This window comes from Bison bison, unplaced genomic scaffold, assembly GCF_000754665.1.
Source record: "Bison bison bison isolate TAMUID 2011002044 unplaced genomic scaffold, Bison_UMD1.0 scf7180017862013, whole genome shotgun sequence".
Lineage (NCBI taxonomy): Eukaryota > Metazoa > Chordata > Mammalia > Artiodactyla > Bovidae > Bison > Bison bison.
This window is the reverse complement of record NW_011492585.1, coordinates 283,646-303,722: the sequence shown is the minus strand read 5'-3', so window position 1 is coordinate 303,722 and position 20,077 is coordinate 283,646. Positions and strand designations below refer to the sequence as shown.

Below are 20,077 nucleotides of genomic sequence, written 5' to 3'. Positions count from 1 at the left end.
TGTAGAAAAGGGGTCCCCCGCCTGCATATGAAGGCGGAGGGAAGAGTGCGAGATCCATTGGTGAGGTCAGCCCTGAGCACAGATTAGCAGAGCAAGGACATGGCACAGAAGCTTGCTGCACCCTTAGCTCAGAAGCCGCCTTGGAGCTGCGTGTCACCAGTCTGAGTGACTGGCGAGCGTGGCTGCCGTGGAGGAGCCACATGTCCCTCTGTGGGCCCCGTGACCCTCACCTCCTGGGCGTTGGAGGTTGAGACCTCTGTGATGCCTGCAATCTGGATGCTGCCCCTAGAATCTTCTCGCAGGTCCAGAAAGCCCGAAGACGGGCTCAGGAGGTCCCGGATCACTTCGTTATAAATCTAGGATGAGACAGAAGCGCTGGCAGCAGTAGGCGCCGGGGCTTTCACCTATGCCTGGGGCTTTGCATCTCCAGAGAAGTCTCAGATGCCCTGAGGTTTCCCACAGGCCAGGGGGATTTTGGGGTAACACACGGGGGTTTACAGTCACAATCAGGTCCGTTTCGCAGACAGGGCAGCCGAGGAGGTGGGCGGCTCACCTCGAGATAAGACATGGACACACTGCAGTCCGTGCTGTCACGGGTCTCCTCGATGGCCTGGAAGAGGTCGCTGAGTGTCTGAGGTAGATCCCAGGCTCCGTGTCCATGCCTAGCATCGTGTGGGTCTTGCCAGTGCCTGCAAGAGGAGGGGGATGCCCACCTAGGCTGGGCTCCTGAGCTGGGCTCGGCCCCTCCAGGAGCCTGGTCACACCTGCTACCTTTATCGTGCAAACCGCCCTGGCCACTCTGACATGCTTGGTTTCCATTTCGGAAACAAGAACAAAAATACCCTCTCTGAACAGCCTGATGGCTGCTCTGGGAAAGAAGACCTGGGCAGCGAAAGTGGAGGCCATGAAGCAAAAATGCAGACAGTGTCAGAGGAGGAGGGGCCAGAGAGACGGCTGTCCTCTCCAAATGCACTTTAAGATGTTTGTGTTGTTCTCGTGACAGGACCATTAACGTGTGCGTTAAACTCAGGGGATATGCCACCTCCCCGGGAGAGGGCCAGTTGGCACTTTGCATTCCCTGGAGCCCAGCAATTAGTAGGCGCCCCCTAATGTTTGTTGAATGAATGAACGAATTAAATAAACAAGCTGTGATTTCAGACCAAGGCTTCTCAGTGCCTCAGTTTCCCCACCTGCACAGGCAGGGGGTTAAGGCCCGTCCAACTCTGACCCTCCATGAGCCTAGTTTCCAGGAGGAGAGGCAGCTTAGCTCTGTGAGCATTTGCCAACCCCAACTGGTGACTGCAGAGAAAGAATCTGTGGTTCTCACGGGCAGCAAAGTGTCAGCTTGGGCTGAATTCCGGATTCAGTCCTACCTGCTGTGCGACCGCAGGGAAGTCCCGTTACCTGTCTGAGGCTCAGTTTTCTCATTAGTGACGGGGCTTGTTCTACCTGCCTTTCAGGGCTGCTGCAAGGCCCAAGGAGCCAGGTGCAGAGGGGCCCGCCAGCCCTCAGGAAGGAGGCGCTCTGTGACGCTGTGAGGGGTCCCGCCGCCACCGACCTCCCTCCCTCCCAGGACACTGCCCTGGCGGTACCTGAGGGGCCGTAGGCAAACACCGTTGCATTGTATCCAGAAACCACGCCTTCCACCAACTGCTGGGTGGTGGCCAGGTACACGTCCTCCTGCGGACAGACAGATGGAAGACAGTCAACATACAGTCTGACCAGAGTCAGGCACCTGGCTGTTCAGAGAGGCTGAGTGTGTGGTGGCTCAAAGGCCCTGCTCCTCCTGGACACGGACAGGCACCCCATGGAGGAGGAGGCCAGTTCAGGCGGGGCCTGAGCCCCACCCCAGTCCTGCAGCTGCATGATCACAGACGCGCTGCCTGGCGCGCCGAGCGCCCCGGAGGAGACCACGACGAAGGAGCGCAGCTCGGGAGCGTAAGTGACACAGCGCGTGCCATGAGGCCTGACGGGTTTGGTTCCAAACAGGTGTGAGTCCTTCCCAGGGTTTCTGTATGAACTGAGAGAAATCAGAAAGAATGCGAAGGACTGGGAAGTAGTGACGGGGCTGGAAATCTGGGAAGAGCATTATGGTTCCTCTCGTGGGACAGAACTAGGACGAGGGAGGGAAAGCTTCGGGCTAGCGCATCCTAATTCAGGGCAGCACCACGTAACTCTAGGAGTGTGTGGGTAGTAAGCTCCCTGTCCACAGGGACATTCAAGGAAGGACGCCTTTTGGGCTGGTGTCTGAGGGTGTGGGGGTTGGGCTGGACTGGGTAGAAAGGACAGTCCCCCTTCTTCTGTCTTCCCTGAGTGCTGCCCAGACTCCACTCTGCATCTGTCGCAACGTCCCTGGCCAGTGACCCAGCTTAGAGCGTCTGAGCCCTGGTAGGACAGATGCCAAAGCTGGTGCTGCTTCCCTCCATCCTTGGACTTACACGGTCTGGGACCTTGTCCCGGCTCTATGGGTCTCTAGCCATGTGACCTCAGGCCAGTTGCTGACCTCCTCAAGCTTTCCCTTCCTTCCCTGAAAAATGGGGATAGTATCACATGTACTTTATAGGCTTGCCATGATGCCTGTAAGACAGTGCGTGTCAAGCACTTTGAGCACAACACTTGACGTGAAACAGCTGCTCAATAAACGACAACCACCAGGTCACTTCTACTTTTGACGCCGTAAAGGTCTCGGGGCAGAAGAACCCTGTCTGCTCAGAGAGCTGGGCCTGCCCCCCGGCTGGGGTGTGAGCCCCTGTGGGCAGGGAGTGTGTTCTAGCCTGGTGTGGACAGGCCATGGCTTTGTTGGATGGGTGCATGGGTGGACAGATGGATAGAGGCCATGGAGGAGTGAAGGAGAAGGTGGTAAAGCTGCGGCACCTGGCAGCCCCGCGTCTGTGGAAGGGGCCTCCTGCTCACTGCCCCTGGGGTGACCCAGGAAGGAGACCGTGAGACGTCACGGGTGAGGCCACCCAGCCAAGTCCTCCTGCGTGAGGACATCCTGGCGGGCCTGGGCCAGCAGGTGGGGGTGGGGGCGGGCACCTGGGACGCGTGCTGGTCGAACACAGCGTCAAAGATGAAGGTCTTCTCCCGAGACCGGTGTGTGCGCAGCGGGTCCTCAGGGTCCTCACTGGGGTCCATGAGCACCACCATCTAGGGGCCGTGAGGGGCGGGGGTCGGCTCCCGGATCAGGCAGAGGAGCCCAGGCCTGGCTCTCTCCCTTGACAGCATCCAGGGCTCGGCCTGTGGCTGGGCCGGGCTGCAGGTGCCTGGCACCCGCGGGTAGCTTCCCCACTTTCGTCTGCCGGTGAGGGCGCAGCGACCTCAGAGCCATGGCTGTGAGCCCCCCAGGCCTCCCAGGCTCTGCCTCCAGCCCTCACACATGAGCGTCCCACCAGTGCCCATCTGTCAGGCCCTGCCCGGATGGCACCCCCGACACCAGCTATCAGCCAGCCTAGGTGCTGAGGGCTGGGGAAGAGCCCCGCCAGCCATAGTGCCCCTAGTCACGCCCTGCACGTGGGGGCTGGCTCTGTGGATGGTGGAGCTCAGAGCCAGTGGCGTTGCGCACAAGCCTGGGGATGTGTGCCTGCCCATTTAGCTCTTGCTCAGGGGCTGTGCCCCCTAGAGGCGAGGGGAGACAGAGGAGTGGGCCGCGGAGGGGGAGGGCAGGGCCCACGAAGCTCTGGAGCCCGCCTGTCCCTCTGAGCGCCTCGGTGCCCCCTCCCCAGGGCCCCTCCTTTCTCACATAAATACGTGATTATAAAGCAAGGTGTACGAGGCCCCTGGGGACGGGAGGTTCAAAAGAGCCCTTCCCTGGGCACTGGGGGCAGAGCATCTAGAGACCCATGAGCTGTTTACTCTGGCACAGGGCCTGGGGCACCCAGGGAGTCTTAGGGGCACGGCCGGGTGGACTGAGAGCCCTGCCCCCTGGCCACCTGCCCGTCTCACCCAGAGATGGCCAGAGCTCTCTGGGAGGAGGTCAGTCCATCCCCATGATGGGCAACGTGCCAAGATCTGGGGACTGGGGAGACCACGTCGACAGCTACTGTGGGTTCTGCAATCGTTTGCTTTACAGTTATTCCAAAGGGCGCGCCTGCCTCCTCTGCTCGTGTTGCTTTAGTCAGCGAGGCGTGCAGTTTAAGCTCGCGACTCGCCAGCCTGTGGACCCGCAGCCCCGCCGCCCCAGCTCTTGGCTGACTGTGGGGCCGTAATCGCCCTGCCTTTGCAGAGCGCGGGCCCTGGGAATCTGCCCATCTCTGCTGCATCCTGGGGAGTCGGCCTCCACGTCCCGCCTCCCAGGGTGGTCTCATCGTAAGCTTAGTTACATCCACGCTGTCTCCGTGTTAAGACTGTGTACATGCTCTTCACAGCTCAGCCAAAACCTTTCCTGTAAGACTGTGCTCCCCTCAGTCTAACAGCGGCCTCGTCGGGCCTCCATGAATTCAGCGCTAAGCCACCCCAGCCTCTCTGCGCGAACCGCGTCAGCACCTTTACCCCAGACATCCATCCTGTCCTCCTCCCGCGGTGTCACGCCAGCGTCTCCCTGCCGGCTCAGCTGGGCGGCCCCACCCGGTGGGCAGCCTCAGCCAGGCGCCCTGCCCCCGGGCTCCTTTACAAACTCATCTTGGGAACGTCCTGAAACGGCTGCCCACTGAAGGCAAACGGGGAAATGCAGTTCAGGCACCACATCTGCCCTTCCCCCGGATTTGGCATTTATTCCGACCAGTGGAGACCACGGGCACCAGCACCTTGAAACCACGCTGAGAGCACAGCTTCTGAGCCCGATCTCCAAGGAGCGGGAGTCCTTGGCGACGTGGCAGCCAGCGAGCCGCCCGTCCTGCAGTGCAGGATCGGTCACCTGGCCCCTCACATCTGCACCTGATAAACCGAGGGCCCTGCTGGCCCATCCCGGTGCCGCCTGCCTGGCTCCGCGTGCTCTCGCACTGGGGCCTGGAGTGGCCTCTGGACTGCCCCTCCCCAGACCACCAGCCTCTCCCGCCTCCGCGCTGCCTCTGGCTGCTTTATTCTGTGTGCTCAGCTCCCCGACCTTAGATTTTTATCTCTTGCTTGACGCCCTGCTCCATTCCCCGCTCCCAGGTACGAAGGGAGCTGGGGCGGTGGGGTCGGCGGGGTGGAGAGTTGGGGGAGCAGGCCCTAGAGTCCCCCATGGCTCCACCCCAGTGTGTGGGGCGCCCGGCCGCTGTGAGCTCTGATGTGAACTTTTCTGGAAGGGAGGGTGGAAGGAGTGAGTGGACGGGAGAGGGGGCCTGAGGTGGGTGACCACGCGTGGGGGTGGGGGTCACGCTCTGCAGCCCTGTGACAGCCTCACCTGGTCCCCCACCTTGTGAGCAATGACGGCAGCCCCTTCCTCCAGTTCTGTGTCGTTGAGCGGGCGGATCCGAAGCGCCACCTGTGGGGAGGACGCCATGGCAGCTGCCTTCCCAGGACCCAGGGAGGAGCTCCCTGTCCTTCCAGGCCACAGAGGCCCTGGCCCAGCGCCCACCCCCACCTCCGGTGAGCCTCCCACTCCCGGTGAAGCAGTCAAGGCCGCTGAACCCCACCAGGCGCTGACTTCCTTGTCCACGGCTCACGATGGTGCTCAGAGGAGCACTGTGATCAGGTGACCCTCCTTAGTCTAAACTGGGGAGACTGAGGCACAGACAGGTGAAGTCACACACCTCACCCTGGCTTCTTCACCCACCACCCAAGGGACCCCAACTTTCCTGCAGGCTGTGAGCACTTTCAGAGCAAGAGTTGGTTTTCTGAGTAGAAAAGCCCTGGGCTCTGCCTCCCATCCTTCTCTGCCCCCCCACCCCCTCCACCCAGGCTCTAAGGGGGTCCGACAGGAGACCCCCTGGGATCTTGCTGATGCAGGCTCCAAGTCTTCCGTGGTCATATGAGCCGTGGGCCCCAGCAGGCCACTGCCTTGCTCCTGGGCCTCTGCCTTCCGTGAGATGGGGAAGTCCCTCCCGGCAGAAACGGAGCTGTGGTTCTCCCAGACCTGGGAATGGGACACGGCGGGGTCCCTCGGTGCTGAGCCTACGGGTCAGGGTGCGTCCCTGGCCTCCACTCACCCCACTGTCTAATGGACTGAGCCTGCACATCACCTAGGGGACGGGTCTGGTTAGGCCTCGGGCCTTGCTGGGGCCAGGTGTAGGGGGTATCCACCCCGCTCCATCTGGGGGTCACAGTCCAGGCGCTGAGCTCCCTGGGGAGTGAGGTCCAGAGGGCAGGGGTGAAGGGATGCTGGAGACTCAAGGTGAGGAGCAGGGGGGTCACCAGGTCCTCATGAGGGACGGCTAAGCAGAGCAGGGACAGAGCAGAGCTGAGCAGACGGGGGCCTGGGCTGATGACAGCAGGTCATTGGGGGCGGCGGGTCAGGAGGAGGCAGCCGAGGGCCGTCCTGGCGCGCGGAGGAGGCTCACCGTGAGCTGCTGGTCCTTGGGCTCCGTCTCCCTCGTGGCTGGGCTGCCCCGGACCGGGGAGGGGCCGGCAGCAGGGCGGGAGGGCATGGCAGGCTGTGGACGGGAGCTGCCTGCTCCCTGCTATCCTGGCGGGAGACCTGTTAGCCCCGCCCCATGCCAGTGGCGTCACCAGGGCTCCTGGGGCCCAGCTCCTCCCTGAGTATCTCAACAATTCGGGAAACGCCTACGTGGTTCTTTGGGGGGCTCCTGTGCCCTTCACCGGCCCTGCAGGTGTGCCTGCCTGAGCCCTGGAGCTGTTCCTCCAAAGGGGGAAACATTTGATGAAATAATCCCCTAGGAATACTTCTTGCCAAAGGCATGTCCACAGCAACCTTAAAATGAACCTGCAGGTTTTTAAATTAGGATGTGGTTTTTAAGCCCCTTTCCCACACTGCTCGTCTGCACACACTCAGGGCCCCACTCTGCTTGACCCTCAAGCATATTTACTTCTTAAATGCCGTGCCCAACTTTTCCACTGCAGCCTCCAGGGAAGTCACTGCTCTGTGAACGAGCTGGCCGTGCCTGCCAGGTGCCGCTGCTTGGCACTGCGCCAGGTGATGCAGCAGCGGAGAGTGAGCGCTGGTCAGACTGAACTGCTGCATTTCGAAACAGACCGGGGAGACCAGATCCGCGAAGCTGAGATCCGAGCACTCTGACTTCAGAGTGGGAAGGGCCCAGGGGCCCCTCCACGGGAGGGGCTGGCCCTGGGGTTCAGTAACCGTGAGAGGTTGCCTGGCTGTTTGGCCCAGCAGCACGGACCATCTGCTGCCTATGGGCAGGGCTGTGCTGGTAGCGTCCAGGTCAACACTGGGTTCCAGGACTTCCTGGCCACATGAACAAGCCCCTCCTAACATCCATGCTCCCCTGCCCCCTCCCCACCTCTACCCCCAACGAAGGTCCGGCCTCTGACCCACGGGGAACTTGCTGGAGAGTCCATGTCACTGGGTTCCCCCATGAAAGCAAATCCCTCAGCCCCGGCTGCCCCGCAGCACGACAGAGACAAGGCCTGTGCAGGTGGCCAGGAGCCCAGAGCCTACCCGGGGCCCGAGCCACATGCTGGGAACCCTGCCCTACCCCCAGCCCACCAGGTGGGTCAGGAAACTGCTCCACGAAGGGCCAGCCCCAGGATGCCCAGAAGAGAGAACGCAAGCACAAGTGCTTAAGAAATTTTTATTCACAAACTACGTAAAAGTTACAACTAGCCAGTTTAAAACAGTGAAAAGTTAGTTTAAAAGCTCTGTTAAAAATCTGTTAATACGATAGACCCATGTGCTTGTTCCTTCCTAGGGCCATGAAATCAGGAAACCTGGGTCTCGACACAGTGAGGTCTGAGGAACAGGACAGGAAACAAGAACTACCGTGATTCCGAGGGGGCTGAGGAGCTGGAGGCGGCAGCGCTCGGAGAAAGCACGGGCTCCGGAGAGGAGCCTGGAGTGCCAGGTGCCCGGGGGAGGCCAGGCGGTGGCGGGCGGCCTGCCAGCTTGGGGGCCCCTGGGGATCCGGCGGGTCAGGGACCACTTGGCGCCAGCCAGCTGAGCCACAGGGCCGACGGTTGCTGTCCCTGGCCCCACACGGTGTCTTAGGTCTGTACACAGTACCGGTCACGGCTGTGAATTCCAGGCTTCACTGCCTGTTAAACTAAACTTCAGGTTCTGGGAGAAAGACAGCCGTGGAAGAACTGCCGTTTCACAAGGCACCGAGGGCAGCACGACACCGCAGTGAAAACAGGCCGAGTCACAGGGTTCGCTCAGTCCCTCCTGGGAGGGGAGGGTTAGGTGTTCAAACAGGACCAAGCGCAACTGTCAGTGTGAGTCTTCAAACCTGTGTAACCGAGGCAAAGGCTAAAGGGGTGTTTCTCGTCAGGTGAACTGGCAGGCGCGGGAGGCAAAAGAGGAATAAGCTGGGCTGGCGCACCACCTCTCAGAGCTCAGCTGAGGAGCGGACCCCGGGGGGCTGGCGGCCCTCTGCGCCTCTCGAGTGCAGTGCTGGACACAACGAGCCCAAGGCGGCTGCTACCGCGGCAGACGGGAGAGGCACCCAGGTCACGGCCGCTGTCTACGTTCAAAGAGGAGAGAGACGGCTTTTTCACACACATTTGCTTTATTTCCGTGTTCAGCCTGTTGAGAGAACCTGTCACAACCTGAATGGTGGGGGGCGCACAGGTGCCCCGCATGGCTGTGCAGGCGCCGACCGTGGGAGGCAGGGCGCCGTCTGCCGTGCGTGAGGTCCCCAAGGGGCCGGACCGTCACGCCTCCACTGCGGCGGACGCCAGGGGCTGAAAGGCACAGCGACGTGTGGAGATGGCGACTCCCAGGCGCAGCCTCGGGCCGGAGCGACAGAAGCACAGGTGGATTCAGGATGTGCAGGCTTTCTGCAAAAGGGTGAGCTTGGTTCCAGCACAGTGCACGGCGACGCTGCAACAAGGAGACACAGCTCACCCTCTGTCCCAACGAGGTGCGGCGGCAGGCTGGTTGGCAGACAGGGGCCGCCTGGACGGGGCAGCCTCCACCCCCGCGCTCCCTGCTCCGGGGACCACACGGCCAGACAGCCCTGTGCCCCCTACACAGACAGACACAGGTGTCAGCTCTGAGAGCAGCGCCCCAGGCCCTGTGTGTCACTGAAGCCTATGTTCAAGCCACAGCTGACAGGTGGGCTCTTGCCCAGACCAAGCGGGGACTGACCACAGCAAGTGCTGCGGCTGGTGAGGCCACCATCTGATGGGCACCTGTCTTCTCCCCAAAGCCTCCTTTGGCCCTCCTCTTGCCCATGGCCAAACCCTACTGGGTTTCAGAGGAACATCGCTCCCTAAACGTGGAGCTCAAGGCCCAGAGTGCTCGATGCAGAGCTCCGGGTCTCACCAGAGTCTTCACAGCTCACAGGCAAGGATGTGGCTAATGGTGGGCACAGGAAACCGGGCTTCTCTCAGCACCTTCTCGCTCGCAGAACAGAGCACAAAGAAAAACTAAGCAGGGCGCCAGCTGCCCCCGCCCAGTCTTACCACAGGTGCTCTCGGATCACTCCTGATTTCCAAGGGGAATAATCTCTTCTGTGACAAAGAACTCGATGGTCTCCTCCTCCCAGTCGTCTACGTTGCTGTCCAGCTCGTCGGTATCCACACCTGAGGGGGTTTGCTGGTCACACGTGCACACGTGGGGCACAAACCCGTGGGAGACGCCACCCCCCACCCCCCCACAGGCCAGTGTGAAAACCGCAAGGTCCCCTGCAAAAACAGGTCCATGGCCGTGACCTGCAGGCGGCAGGAAACTCAGTTCTTGTTAGGAATCTTTAAAAGAGATTCTGTTTACGATCCTTTTAAGAGGACTTCCCTGGGGGTCCAGTGGTTAGGACTCCCCCGCTGACTGCCTGAGCCCAGGGCAATCCCTTGTCCGAGTGCTAAGACTCCATGTCCACAAGGTGCGGCCAGGAAAAAAAAGGTTCTTTTAATTTAGGCAACATTTTAGGTTCCGAAAAACCTGGGAAAAGATCCAAAAGGGGAAAAATATCTTAACTATATGCTGTAAAAGGTGTATCTTGGGCTAACAAGTTACCTCCGCGTAATTCTAGTCGTGCATTTTTCTGCTCCATATAGAGTTCTTGAGCCATTTTCCGGTATTTCCGGAAATCTTCCATCATGGTTCGTCTTCTCTCCACTAATTCCTGTGTGCAGAATTGAGAAGAACTTACAGGATGAACACTTACCTCACACCATTGTCTTCACTTTGCTCAACCAAGTGGAAATGAAACATGGTCAGCGGTGCCCACCCTGAAGGACAGGACGATGTAGGGCTCCACTAGAGGCTGCGGGGCGGGAGCGCTGGGCGTGTCTGCTCGCCCTCAGCCTTCCTCTGGCGGCCCCTCCACCATGCCCTCCCGTGGATGGAAGCCAACCCTGGGGTCTGTCCCCTGGCCTGGTGCTGGCCTCTCTGCTGTGAGCCGACAGGACTGTCTGGGCGCTTCCCTCATGCCTGGGAATACGGCTAACCTTTGAGGCTTTGGACTGGCTCAAACGATCCTTCTGTTCAAAGATCTTGGAATATTTCTTCAGATCCTTCTTAATTTGCTGAAACAAAGACAAGTCCCTCAGGATCAGCACATTCAAAGCTAAGAGGCACAGACACGCTCCTCACGGCTGCAGCCTCAGCGCTCAGCAGAGCGCAGCCACCTGAGTGTTCAACGTGGCGCCGGCCTCCACGTTTCCCACCGGCAGCCTTCCTTCCCCGGGATTTACACTCGTCCCTCAGAAGAGCCCTGATAAACACCGCGTGTCCTACCACAGTTACGTAAATCCCATGTCTCACAGTCCCACCAGGACTTTCCAGCGGCCCATCACCCTTCACCTGCCCCTCCGTTTCCGCAAACTTCCTACAACGGTTCTGACGTGGCCTCAGAACCTGAAAATTGTTTCCTCTGCTGAAACTACCCTCTTCCTTTTGGTTCTCACTGCTCTCCATCTCCTCAAAGGGTCTGCTGTGAGAGCCACACCCCCACTCCTCACTGTCACCCTGACAGTATCAGAAGGAAAACCTCCTCGTGCCAGTCACTGCCACATCCCTGCAGCTGATGAGGAAAACCAGACCTTGATCTGATCCTGGCTCAGGAGCGTGGGGGGCCGAGGCCTCCAGAGCAGCTGGCAGAAGCGGTCCTTGCTATTCTTCTGCAGAAGGCGGCCTTGGAAGGTCCACAGCCAGTAGGCGTTGTCCACCTGGAAGAGAGAAGAGCCTCACTAGCTGCCCACTCCACCAGGTGACCCCAGGAGAGACCCTGAATCCTGTCAACAGAACTGGCAAAATTCACGTCACTCAACAGATGTCTGAGAACCAATCATTTGTCAGTGTTGTTGGTACTGAGGGGACACCGTGAGCAGGGGAGGACCATGGCGAACAGACAGCTAAGAGTATGCGCTTGGCAGCACAGTGCAGCGTGTGCAGCAGCAGAACAGCGCCAGCAGAGCACTGGTGCCAGAGCACAGGCTGACAGCCACGCCACCACAGCTCAGCAGACGTCTCTCTTTACCAAGACCTTCTTGATGGAGGAAGCAGCGCCTACACCCTGGTGGACTCCCGCTGCAGAGTGGTCAGTATGCTCAGAGGATTTAAAGTGTCAGGGCAGGCCTCGGCGAGGTGACCTCTGAACAACAGGCCTGGGCACGGTCCACATGCCCTGACCCGAACACAAGGATATCATTCAAGACACTGTTTCCAGCAACATTTGCAAAGCTCTTGCTCCTGAAACTTCATTAAACACAATCACTCTGTCTCGACTGGTAAACGTGTGTGAGTTGGTTCAACTGTGAACACCTCAATCAGTAAAAATAGTCATTAAGTATACAGAAGGATCTTGAGCAAATTTTACCAGCAGTGGGAATACCGGGCTTATGATAACAGTACAGACTGTGGCTTGTGCAGACACAGACTTCTCAGGCCGCGACTCTCCCAAGACCCGAGGAAGTGGGTCCCCTCCCAGGAGAGTGCCAGTCCGCCCGTCCAGGGAGGGCCCAGGCCGAGAAGCCCCTTCCCTGGCAGACTTCACAGCGGTTCCTGCAAGTGCTAAATCCTGCATCTACCCCCACCAACACACCCTTGGATCTTTCACTGAAGACAGAGAGGGTGATCTTTTCAGGAAGTTAAAAACAGAAACGACGTGTTTTCTCATGTGCCAATTCGGTCAGCAAATCCTGACTGAAGGCTGACAATGTGCCAACAGTTTCAGATGCTGGGGATGTAGCTCAGGAGAAATGGCACCTGTCCTTGTAACGTCTCAAGCCAGCAGGAACAGAGGACAATGAATGGCTGACAATGGCTAAGGCACGTTCACGCTGTTGAGTAGGGGCCCCATGAGAACACAGGGGAGGGAGAGAGGGCACGGGCCAGGCTGGGGACCCTTGAACGGCAGGAAGCTCCACCACCCACAGAGCTACAGTCCTGGGGTGAGGGCAAGGGCCCTGAGGCAGAGCCAGCAGGGCGCCCGGGGCCCCCGTACCTTGTGGCTCCACCAGGACACGGAGGTGACGACATAGCGCCCGGTGGGGTCCCACTCCACGTCGGAGGCCATGTAGTGCTCTGCGATGTTCATGACCGTGCAGTCTGAGGTGTCGACAAACGCCAAGGCGCCGTTCATGCTGGGGAGACAGCACGGCTGGAGTCACTGCGAGTCGCGTCTGTGCCCGGTCTCAGCTCAGGGTGAGCAGGCTTGGACTCGGGAGCCCGGTGTCCCGCCTGATCGTGGACACGGAAATGACCACAGCGACACAGACTATGCACAGGGCACGCAAGCACGCAGTGTCTGCTGTGATTGCTCCCGGAGGAGAGGCTGGCAGAGGCCGAGCTGCCAAACCACAGCGCGTGGCGCCCACAGGGAGGCAGGGAGCCCCACCAGCCCAGAGGACGCACTGCATGCTTGCCACAGGTTCTGCGCGGCCTGCTGCGCAACCGGGTGGGGAGCAAGGGGGCGAGCGTCCAGGTGCTCGTGGGCACACCCAGCAGAGGGCAAGACAGGCTCCCAGCCCGGCCAGACACCCTTCCCACACGGACACGTGGCATTTACATCAGAGGACTGGGTCACCAGGAGGAGGTCCTGTGTCCCGCAGTCCCCAGTGGGAACGTCTGCAAGGGGCCTGGTCCTGGCCACGTCTGGGCAGCAGGATGGAGACACCGCACAATCCACCCAGGCCGGGATGCCCTTGGGAGCACCTGTCCCCGCGCTTGCAGGGAGGCAGCAGAGCAACCTTCGGGGCCAGAGCCCGGGCCTGGGCCACAGTCTCCCCCAGCCCCGCACAGGGCATCAGCAGAACCCACCTCCGCAGGCCAGCCAGCACGACGAACTGTCCTTGGGGGCTCCAGAAGATGGTGTTGGCCTGCTGCTTGTCGAACATCTCTGAAAGGAGAGGGTCAGAGGTCAGCGTGCGGCCGAGACGGGGCCAGCCCGTGGGTGTGCACACCGGACTGAGGTGCTACACCTCTGCAGTTAGGGGGCTGCAGGGCTTCTGAAACCGCAGCGCTACTTTAAATACCTAACACCACACTGCACAGTGTCATCGGACAAAACACCTCACTCGGGCAGTGTTACCATGGGGACTCACCACCAGGGCAAGGAGTCCAGTTTCTATCACATTCTCAAAGATATATATGACCCCCAAAGCCTAAAAATCCATTCTAGTGACTCACTTTTTAACTGAAAGAAACTAATTCCACCATCTCTCCCAATGCCAACCCAATGCTCACGTTCTGAAGGGGTGGGGCCTGGTCCTGGTCTCTTTACTCAGGAAGGGGGGGCAGGTTGGGGAGGGGGGCAGCACCACCCTGACAGGGAGGGCAGGATGGAAAGGATCCACGCGAATCCGCTCAGCAGTCCCCAGCACTATGGTGATCTGCAGGCTGACCCTGTGAGGGGAGGCAGGGCTGCGGGGCCTGGAAAGCAGAGGCACTTGCACGCTTGCCGTATCATAACCTACTTTACTACAGGAGGCCGTGAACTCTTCTGTTATCCACATTTCCTTTCATAACAAAGAGAACTAATGATACGTTCAGTTTTGTGACAGCCAGTTGACGACATCACAGAATGATGCTACCATAAACACCGCTGCTCAGGAGTGCACAAAAGGCCTGTCCTTTGCAGCAAACTCCCTCAGTGCCACCACCAGCTGCCCACAGGACGCTCTGTCCAGCCAAGCACTCTCCCAGAAGCAATAACCAAGCTCTGCCCCAGGCTCCCGTTCAGCTGCTTACTGATGAGCTCAATTTTCCCGTTGTTCTTCACGTGGTAGAAGGAGACAGATATCCGAGGCGCCTCCCCGTGCAGCACAGCAAACTTACTTCCGTTCGGCTCCCAGGCGAAGGCAATGATGGTTTCTAGGGCCAGGAAAAAAGGGTGAGCTCCTTGGTCACAGAACATCATTTTCCGTTAAGGCTGTTCAACCAGAGACACCCCAGATTCTTAGGTTCATTAAAAGGCCCACAAGCAGCACAGGCCAAAGACAGCACGCTGAACCCTGTGGAGCCACCACGGCCGGCAGGCATGCCCCAATCTCCTGCCACAGGGGCGGGGCGGCCTGTGGATGAGCCCCCTCTCTCTCCTCATGGCACACAGGGTCACGCCCTCTACCAGGCAGCACCTTCCCTTCCCTTCCTCCTCTCCCCAGCAAAACAGGATACACACGCTAAATGTTCGACCTAAAGGCAGAGACAGTGTCTCAAGTTTTCAGGAGTCCAAAAAACCAAAACACTGCTACTCAGCTGAGAACTTTCATATGTAAGAGGACAAGCCCTTAGCTGCGTTGCAGGGGTGTGATGAAAACCTGCTCTTCACACTTTCTCCTAAGCGTGAAACCAGGCTTGAACCTGTGTCCCTCTGCTATGTAAGCAGATCACGTGGTGTGAATGAAAAAAAGGGGGGCGTCTCTTCACCTGGCAACTGGAAAGGCTAAGAGACTGAAGCCGGGAAGGACAAAGAAACCGTGAACCAACGTATGCTCTGTAACAGACAGACGCCTGACCTCGGCCAGCCTGCCCGGGGCCGCAAACTCGCAGGGAAGCGCTGCGAGTGGGCACGACGGCTCGGTGGCCACTCAGCCTCAGGGCAGGACGGAGACACTTGCCTTTCATCTCGACCACGTCGACAGGCACCTGTTTTTCTCGCATTCGGAAAATTTCAAAATTTGTGACAACACCCTGTTTAAAAGAAAAAAGAAGGGGTGACATTCTGAAAACTGAAAGCATGAGGAAGACTCAAAGGACAACTTAAGAATTTAATGAGAGATTAAACGTATACACCTGGTAGACGTGAAAATCGGCAGTGACTGAAGCGGTGCAACGAGACCTCTCAAATGATGAGGAAGGCGGAGACGGGTATAGTGTCTGGAGAAGAAACTCACCCCTCGGCCTCAACCCAGACCCTACTTCAAGACCTGCCCTAAGGTCACCTCCAGCAGATGGGCCCAAGGATCCGCACTGTGGCTTCTCTGCAAACCTCCTGTAGTGCCCCAAAGGCCCACCAACTGGGACTGATCCAACTGTTATTTCGAAACAGTGGAACGTCCATGTTCATGTAAAAAGCTGCATTATCCGTAATAGCCAAAAGATGGAAACAGCCCACATGCCAACCAAGGGATAAACTGGCAAGCATGATGTGACACAGTACACGTGCTCAGCCACGGAAAACGGCGAGGGGTGAGCCTGCACCCCGTGCGCAGAGGAGGCGGCCAGATGCGGAAGGCCACAGAGCATGACTCCACTCGTGAGAAATGTCCAGAACAGGAGCGCCCAGAGACAGGGAGCGGGCAAGCAGGTGACGGGTGTCAGGAGCCGGGTGACGGCTGGCACGGGAGATGGAAATGTTCTGAGGTTAAGAGAGTGGTGGCTGCTGCACGGCTACGTGACCACACACCTCAGAAACTTATTGTCAAAGAAATAAATATTTCCATTAGAAGGAAAAAAACCCAAAATGTTAAATGAGGCAAACAAACAAAGTCTGGACGCAGAACTGTGTCAAGCATGCTACTCTGCTTCCAAAGGAAAACCTGAAGAAAACAATGTACTGCTTTAACACCTACAGAGAAGGGAGGTAGGTGCCTGGAGATTCCCCGGGGTTCTCCTGTGAGCGCTGACCCATGTCAACTAAGCGACGCATCACGCACTCAGTTTATAGGAAAGAATTACACTCCTCTGCTGGAATATGGTAACGGTTCTAGCCACGACGCGACAGCTAACTTTTGGTGCCAGGTGAGCCTGAAGAAAGTCTTAAGTTTGAACCAAAAAAATCCATAACACTGCCCCGCCTCCCCAAACTGAGCTGCAGAAGGAATGAGCCCGCCCACTGGTGTCCGCCTACCTGGGTGCCTTTTGGAGTCCTGTCTACTTTAACACACAAGTAATCTCCGTTTTTCTGCCAATGCAGCTTGCAATCCACAACGTTGAACAGGTTCCTAACTCTGATCTCTTGTCTGGTAGGCAGCTGCATCAGGGTTACCCGGGCTGGAATATCTTTATCTTCAGGCACCCAAAAGGCTATTATGTTACCACCAGGGGACCAAGAAAAATCTCTGCAGAAGAAGAAAATAAAATGTTTACCAGGCCCGGCTGAGCCATGATGAGGAAGGCATAGGAATGAAAGAGCTCACTCACTGTGCAACGCAGGGCGCTGGCACATTCACCTCCCAGAACGGCAGGAGCAACGGTACCCTGAGTGCCCACCTCCAGAGGCCTACTCTGGACTTCCTGTGCAGCCCGCTGTGCCCAGGACAACTGGAGGCTTTGCCAGACTCACTGTGCCAGTGAGGAGCGAATCCTGATACCACCACCCACCAGCACGGGTCACGGGACTCAAGCCCAGGCTCTGAAACCGCACTGACACTCTACACCACAAGGCAGGTAAAATAAACTTTAGGCCGATGGACCAGCTGTTGATTTCTGAACATTCATTACGGGGTCAAAGGGGGAAACCCCAGGTTAAAAAGTGGATGAGGAGGAAGAAGTAGGGGCGGTTCTCTTCACTGCAAAAATTAAAAAGTTCCGTTAACAAACAATCCACGAGCTCCTGTCCACGCAGAGCATCTTCACTTTTGCTTTTACTGCCAATTAATGCCCAGTTTTAATTATAAACCACAATATATATATAAATATATATATAGGACAGTATATATATAAATATTGTATAGTATTTATACAGTATACATATAAATGAGAAATATATTATAAATATAATAGAACAGTAAGAAACGTGCGCTTCCCCTGCACTGCTGGTATTTCTCACTGCCCCCAGAGATTTCAAGCAGATGAAGATGTGCCTACTTTTTGACAGACCAAACCAGACACAGCTCAGAGGCCAAGCAAACCCATGGCACAAACCATCAGACTGACATGGAGACCACTGACATGGAGACCCCTGACAAAGAGGAGGCTCCTCTTCCTTAAAGACTGTGCCCCTGAGTCTCTGGTCCCCAGGCGGGAACATGAAAGGAAGCAGCCCTCGAGACATCCCTATAAGCAGGGGCAGGGAATGCTGACGTGGCCGCCAACGAGCAGCCCGCGGCGGCAGGCACGAGCCCGCGGTGACACCCCCGTGCCCTGTGATGGGCACGAGCCCGTGGTGACACCCCTGTGCCCCGGTGACGGGCACAAGCCCACGGTGACACCCCCATGCCCCCTGACTGGCACCAGCATTTTCTGCAACGTTATAGGAGCCAAGTGCTAAAGGAGGGAGTCAACCCGCACTTCCGCCCCACCCCGTGCTGAGAGTCACTTACTTTATGCCAGAGATCTTCAAGCTCTTCTTATCCAAGAGACCCATAGACTATGGAAAAAACGAGGTGACAACGGCGTCAGATCAGACCGCTGCCTCAACAGCACATACATTCGTTACAGCGTGAGCTTGCTGAGGGGGGCAGTGTTGGCACAGGGCGACAGACCAACTGGGGAGTGACGACCCAGAGCAGTAAGACACCCTCCAGGGCCCGTCCAGCCACTCCCATCCCCAGCTCCCCGCAGCAGCAGAGACCCGAACCAGGGCCCGAGAACCTGCAAGGCCCAGAAACCGGAGGCCACCCCACACACTAAGGAAAGCTCTGCGCCCGCGACAGCTCCCGACAGGGCAGCTCAGCTCAGGCAATCAAATCAGCCACTTACAGGAGTTTCATAGATACTCAGAGTATCGAGTGTCATTCTGGCAAAAAATTTACCATCGTGGCTCCACCTAAGGAGAAAAAAAGAAGTGCCAAGCTGGTCGATGAAGAGGGGCGCAGAGGCCACCGTGGCTACCCGGGTCCACTCACTTAAAGATAGGCCAGTGGGCTGAGCTCTCACAGTGGAAACCTCTCTTCTTCTGACCGGTGAGGATGTCCCAGATGATGATGGCCTGAGGGTCATCCTGAGTGTCCATCAGGGGGCTGAAGGTCACCAGGTACCTGCAGCAGAGGGCGCAGCATCACCCCCTGCACCCCCGCCTCCTCTCCTGTGAGGGTGCGTCAAGGACCAGCCGTGGCGGGAGTGACAGGCTTGTGCTCCCGAACGTGACTCCAGGCACAAGGGTGGGAGACTCCTGGGATGAGCAGTCAAGACTCATGCAACCAGCACCTTCTCTGCCCTCCAGGATCCCCCAAAACGTCATCCAGTCCAGAGAGCCCACTCCAAATACAGAGCAGAACCACTGGGGCACACACCACTCAGTCCTGCCTGGCACCACGGAGTACTCCAAGGGTCACGCTTCTCTGACAAAATCAGGACAAGGGAAGACCCAGCGGGTTCCCAACCAAAGTCCGAGGTGTGCACTAGCGGCAGGAGCGGTGTGGCACGCTCACACTTTCTTTTCTTGGACTAATCAGGTAAAGAGCTGGGTCCCGCAGTGGACACCAACGGCAGCGGGCGCTCAAGGCCCTTGTTAGACGACGGGGTTTTACGCAAACGTGTGGAGAGAGGAGGTGATGAAGCCAAAGCAACAACACATAACCGCTCACAGTAAAGGGCACACAGGAGTCCTCTGTGCTCTCCTGTGACGATTCTACTTGACAGTGGGAATTACTGCAAAATAAAGCTTTAGAAAATCCCCTACAGAGGGCTGGCGGCACTCCATCTGCCATTTTATACCAGCTTACCTTTCACAAGGTGAGAAATCGATAAGCTGAACCCCTTGGTGGCTGAATCTCTGAATCTGTTTGAATTTCTCTCCCCCCCACAGAGCAATGCCTCGCTGGTGAAAGGTGGCCAGGTAGGTGCCCTTAGGAGACCAACGCACGTATGTCTCTGTCCATCGCTGTGGAAAAAGCCAGTACCAATGTTAACACAACAAAAAAGCCAAACACAAAGGCTCCAAAGTCTATGATGAATTTAGCTCCCAAACTTTGAACTAAAAATACAAGAAGCCTATTCACTTCTTAGGACTTGTTTCAAAGGTGGAAGAATAAAAGTTGCTGTCAAGAGCAGTAGCCTCAGAGCACATGGCACTTCACCTGCTCTTGGACCACGCTCCTCTTTTTCCTCCCGGCTGTGCCACGTGGCTTGTGGGATCTCAGTTCCCTAATCAGAGGTCAAACCCAGGCCCATGGTAGTGAAAGCGCAGAGTTCTAACCACTGGACCGCCAGGGATTCCCACCACACCCTTCTTTGTTAAGGAAACCCTGCCCGGCAGCAAATACCCACCGCTCTCTCCTCGATGGAGACTGGGTCCTTCACATCATTCCAGAATATGGAAGTGCGGTCCCCGCTCTCGAAGATCACGCTGTACTGATCTCTGCACTCAGCCTCTTCAAGCCAGTAGCGCAGGTTCCCCTAAAGGAGCCAAGCACAAGGGATGGAACACATTTCCTTAATTTTAGCCAAAGAAAACTCACATTCACAGTGTTGCACTTAGCAACGTGACAAATCCACTCAGCACCGTTAATTCCTAAGGAAGTCACCACTTCAAGCCAAGAGGCTAGCCACCATTTCTTCTAGTTACATACAGATTTTATGCAACATACCAGGTCTTTGAAAGGTTGTTTCTCTGGAATATCCCATTCATCACTGATGGTCATGTACCTGGAAGATCAGTGACACATCAGATGACCACAAGGTGAGTGGTCCTCGGCCAGGCAGTACTGCACCCCTCCCGCAAAGGGAAAGGACAGGCTTTGCTTGGTCATTATTGGCGGG

The 20,077-nt window shown here is 57.6% G+C and overlaps 2 protein-coding genes across 2 annotated transcripts in view; both read right to left on the bottom strand.

Moving 5' to 3' along the window:
- LOC104983209 (kinesin-like protein KIF19) overlaps window positions 1-7,542 on the bottom strand; it is a 25,105-nt gene extending 17,563 nt beyond the window's left edge. The window contains 7 exon segments of the mRNA XM_010832663.1: window positions 140-356; window positions 554-633; window positions 636-689; window positions 1,593-1,680; window positions 3,037-3,147; window positions 5,324-5,404; window positions 6,420-7,542. Of these exon segments, the coding sequence (XP_010830965.1) occupies window positions 140-356; window positions 554-633; window positions 636-689; window positions 1,593-1,680; window positions 3,037-3,147; window positions 5,324-5,404; window positions 6,420-6,506 (718 nt within the window). The 5' untranslated portion in view covers window positions 6,507-7,542.
- Window positions 7,543-7,614: 72 nt separating this feature from the next.
- The window catches only part of EIF3B (eukaryotic translation initiation factor 3, subunit B), a 22,289-nt gene continuing 9,826 nt past the window's right edge, over window positions 7,615-20,077 (bottom strand). Inside the window, exons 5-20 of the mRNA XM_010832662.1 lie at window positions 19,906-19,963; window positions 19,586-19,714; window positions 19,042-19,199; window positions 18,223-18,354; window positions 18,077-18,143; window positions 17,698-17,744; window positions 16,284-16,494; window positions 15,052-15,124; window positions 14,183-14,305; window positions 13,253-13,331; window positions 12,438-12,576; window positions 11,035-11,160; window positions 10,441-10,518; window positions 10,007-10,115; window positions 9,457-9,576; window positions 7,615-8,872 (exon numbers count right to left, since the gene is read on the bottom strand). Coding sequence (XP_010830964.1) covers window positions 9,473-9,576; window positions 10,007-10,115; window positions 10,441-10,518; window positions 11,035-11,160; window positions 12,438-12,576; window positions 13,253-13,331; window positions 14,183-14,305; window positions 15,052-15,124; window positions 16,284-16,494; window positions 17,698-17,744; window positions 18,077-18,143; window positions 18,223-18,354; window positions 19,042-19,199; window positions 19,586-19,714; window positions 19,906-19,963 — 1,633 coding nt within the window. The 3' untranslated portion in view covers window positions 7,615-8,872; window positions 9,457-9,472. The remainder of the gene's footprint in view (window positions 8,873-9,456; window positions 9,577-10,006; window positions 10,116-10,440; window positions 10,519-11,034; window positions 11,161-12,437; window positions 12,577-13,252; window positions 13,332-14,182; window positions 14,306-15,051; window positions 15,125-16,283; window positions 16,495-17,697; window positions 17,745-18,076; window positions 18,144-18,222; window positions 18,355-19,041; window positions 19,200-19,585; window positions 19,715-19,905; window positions 19,964-20,077) is intronic.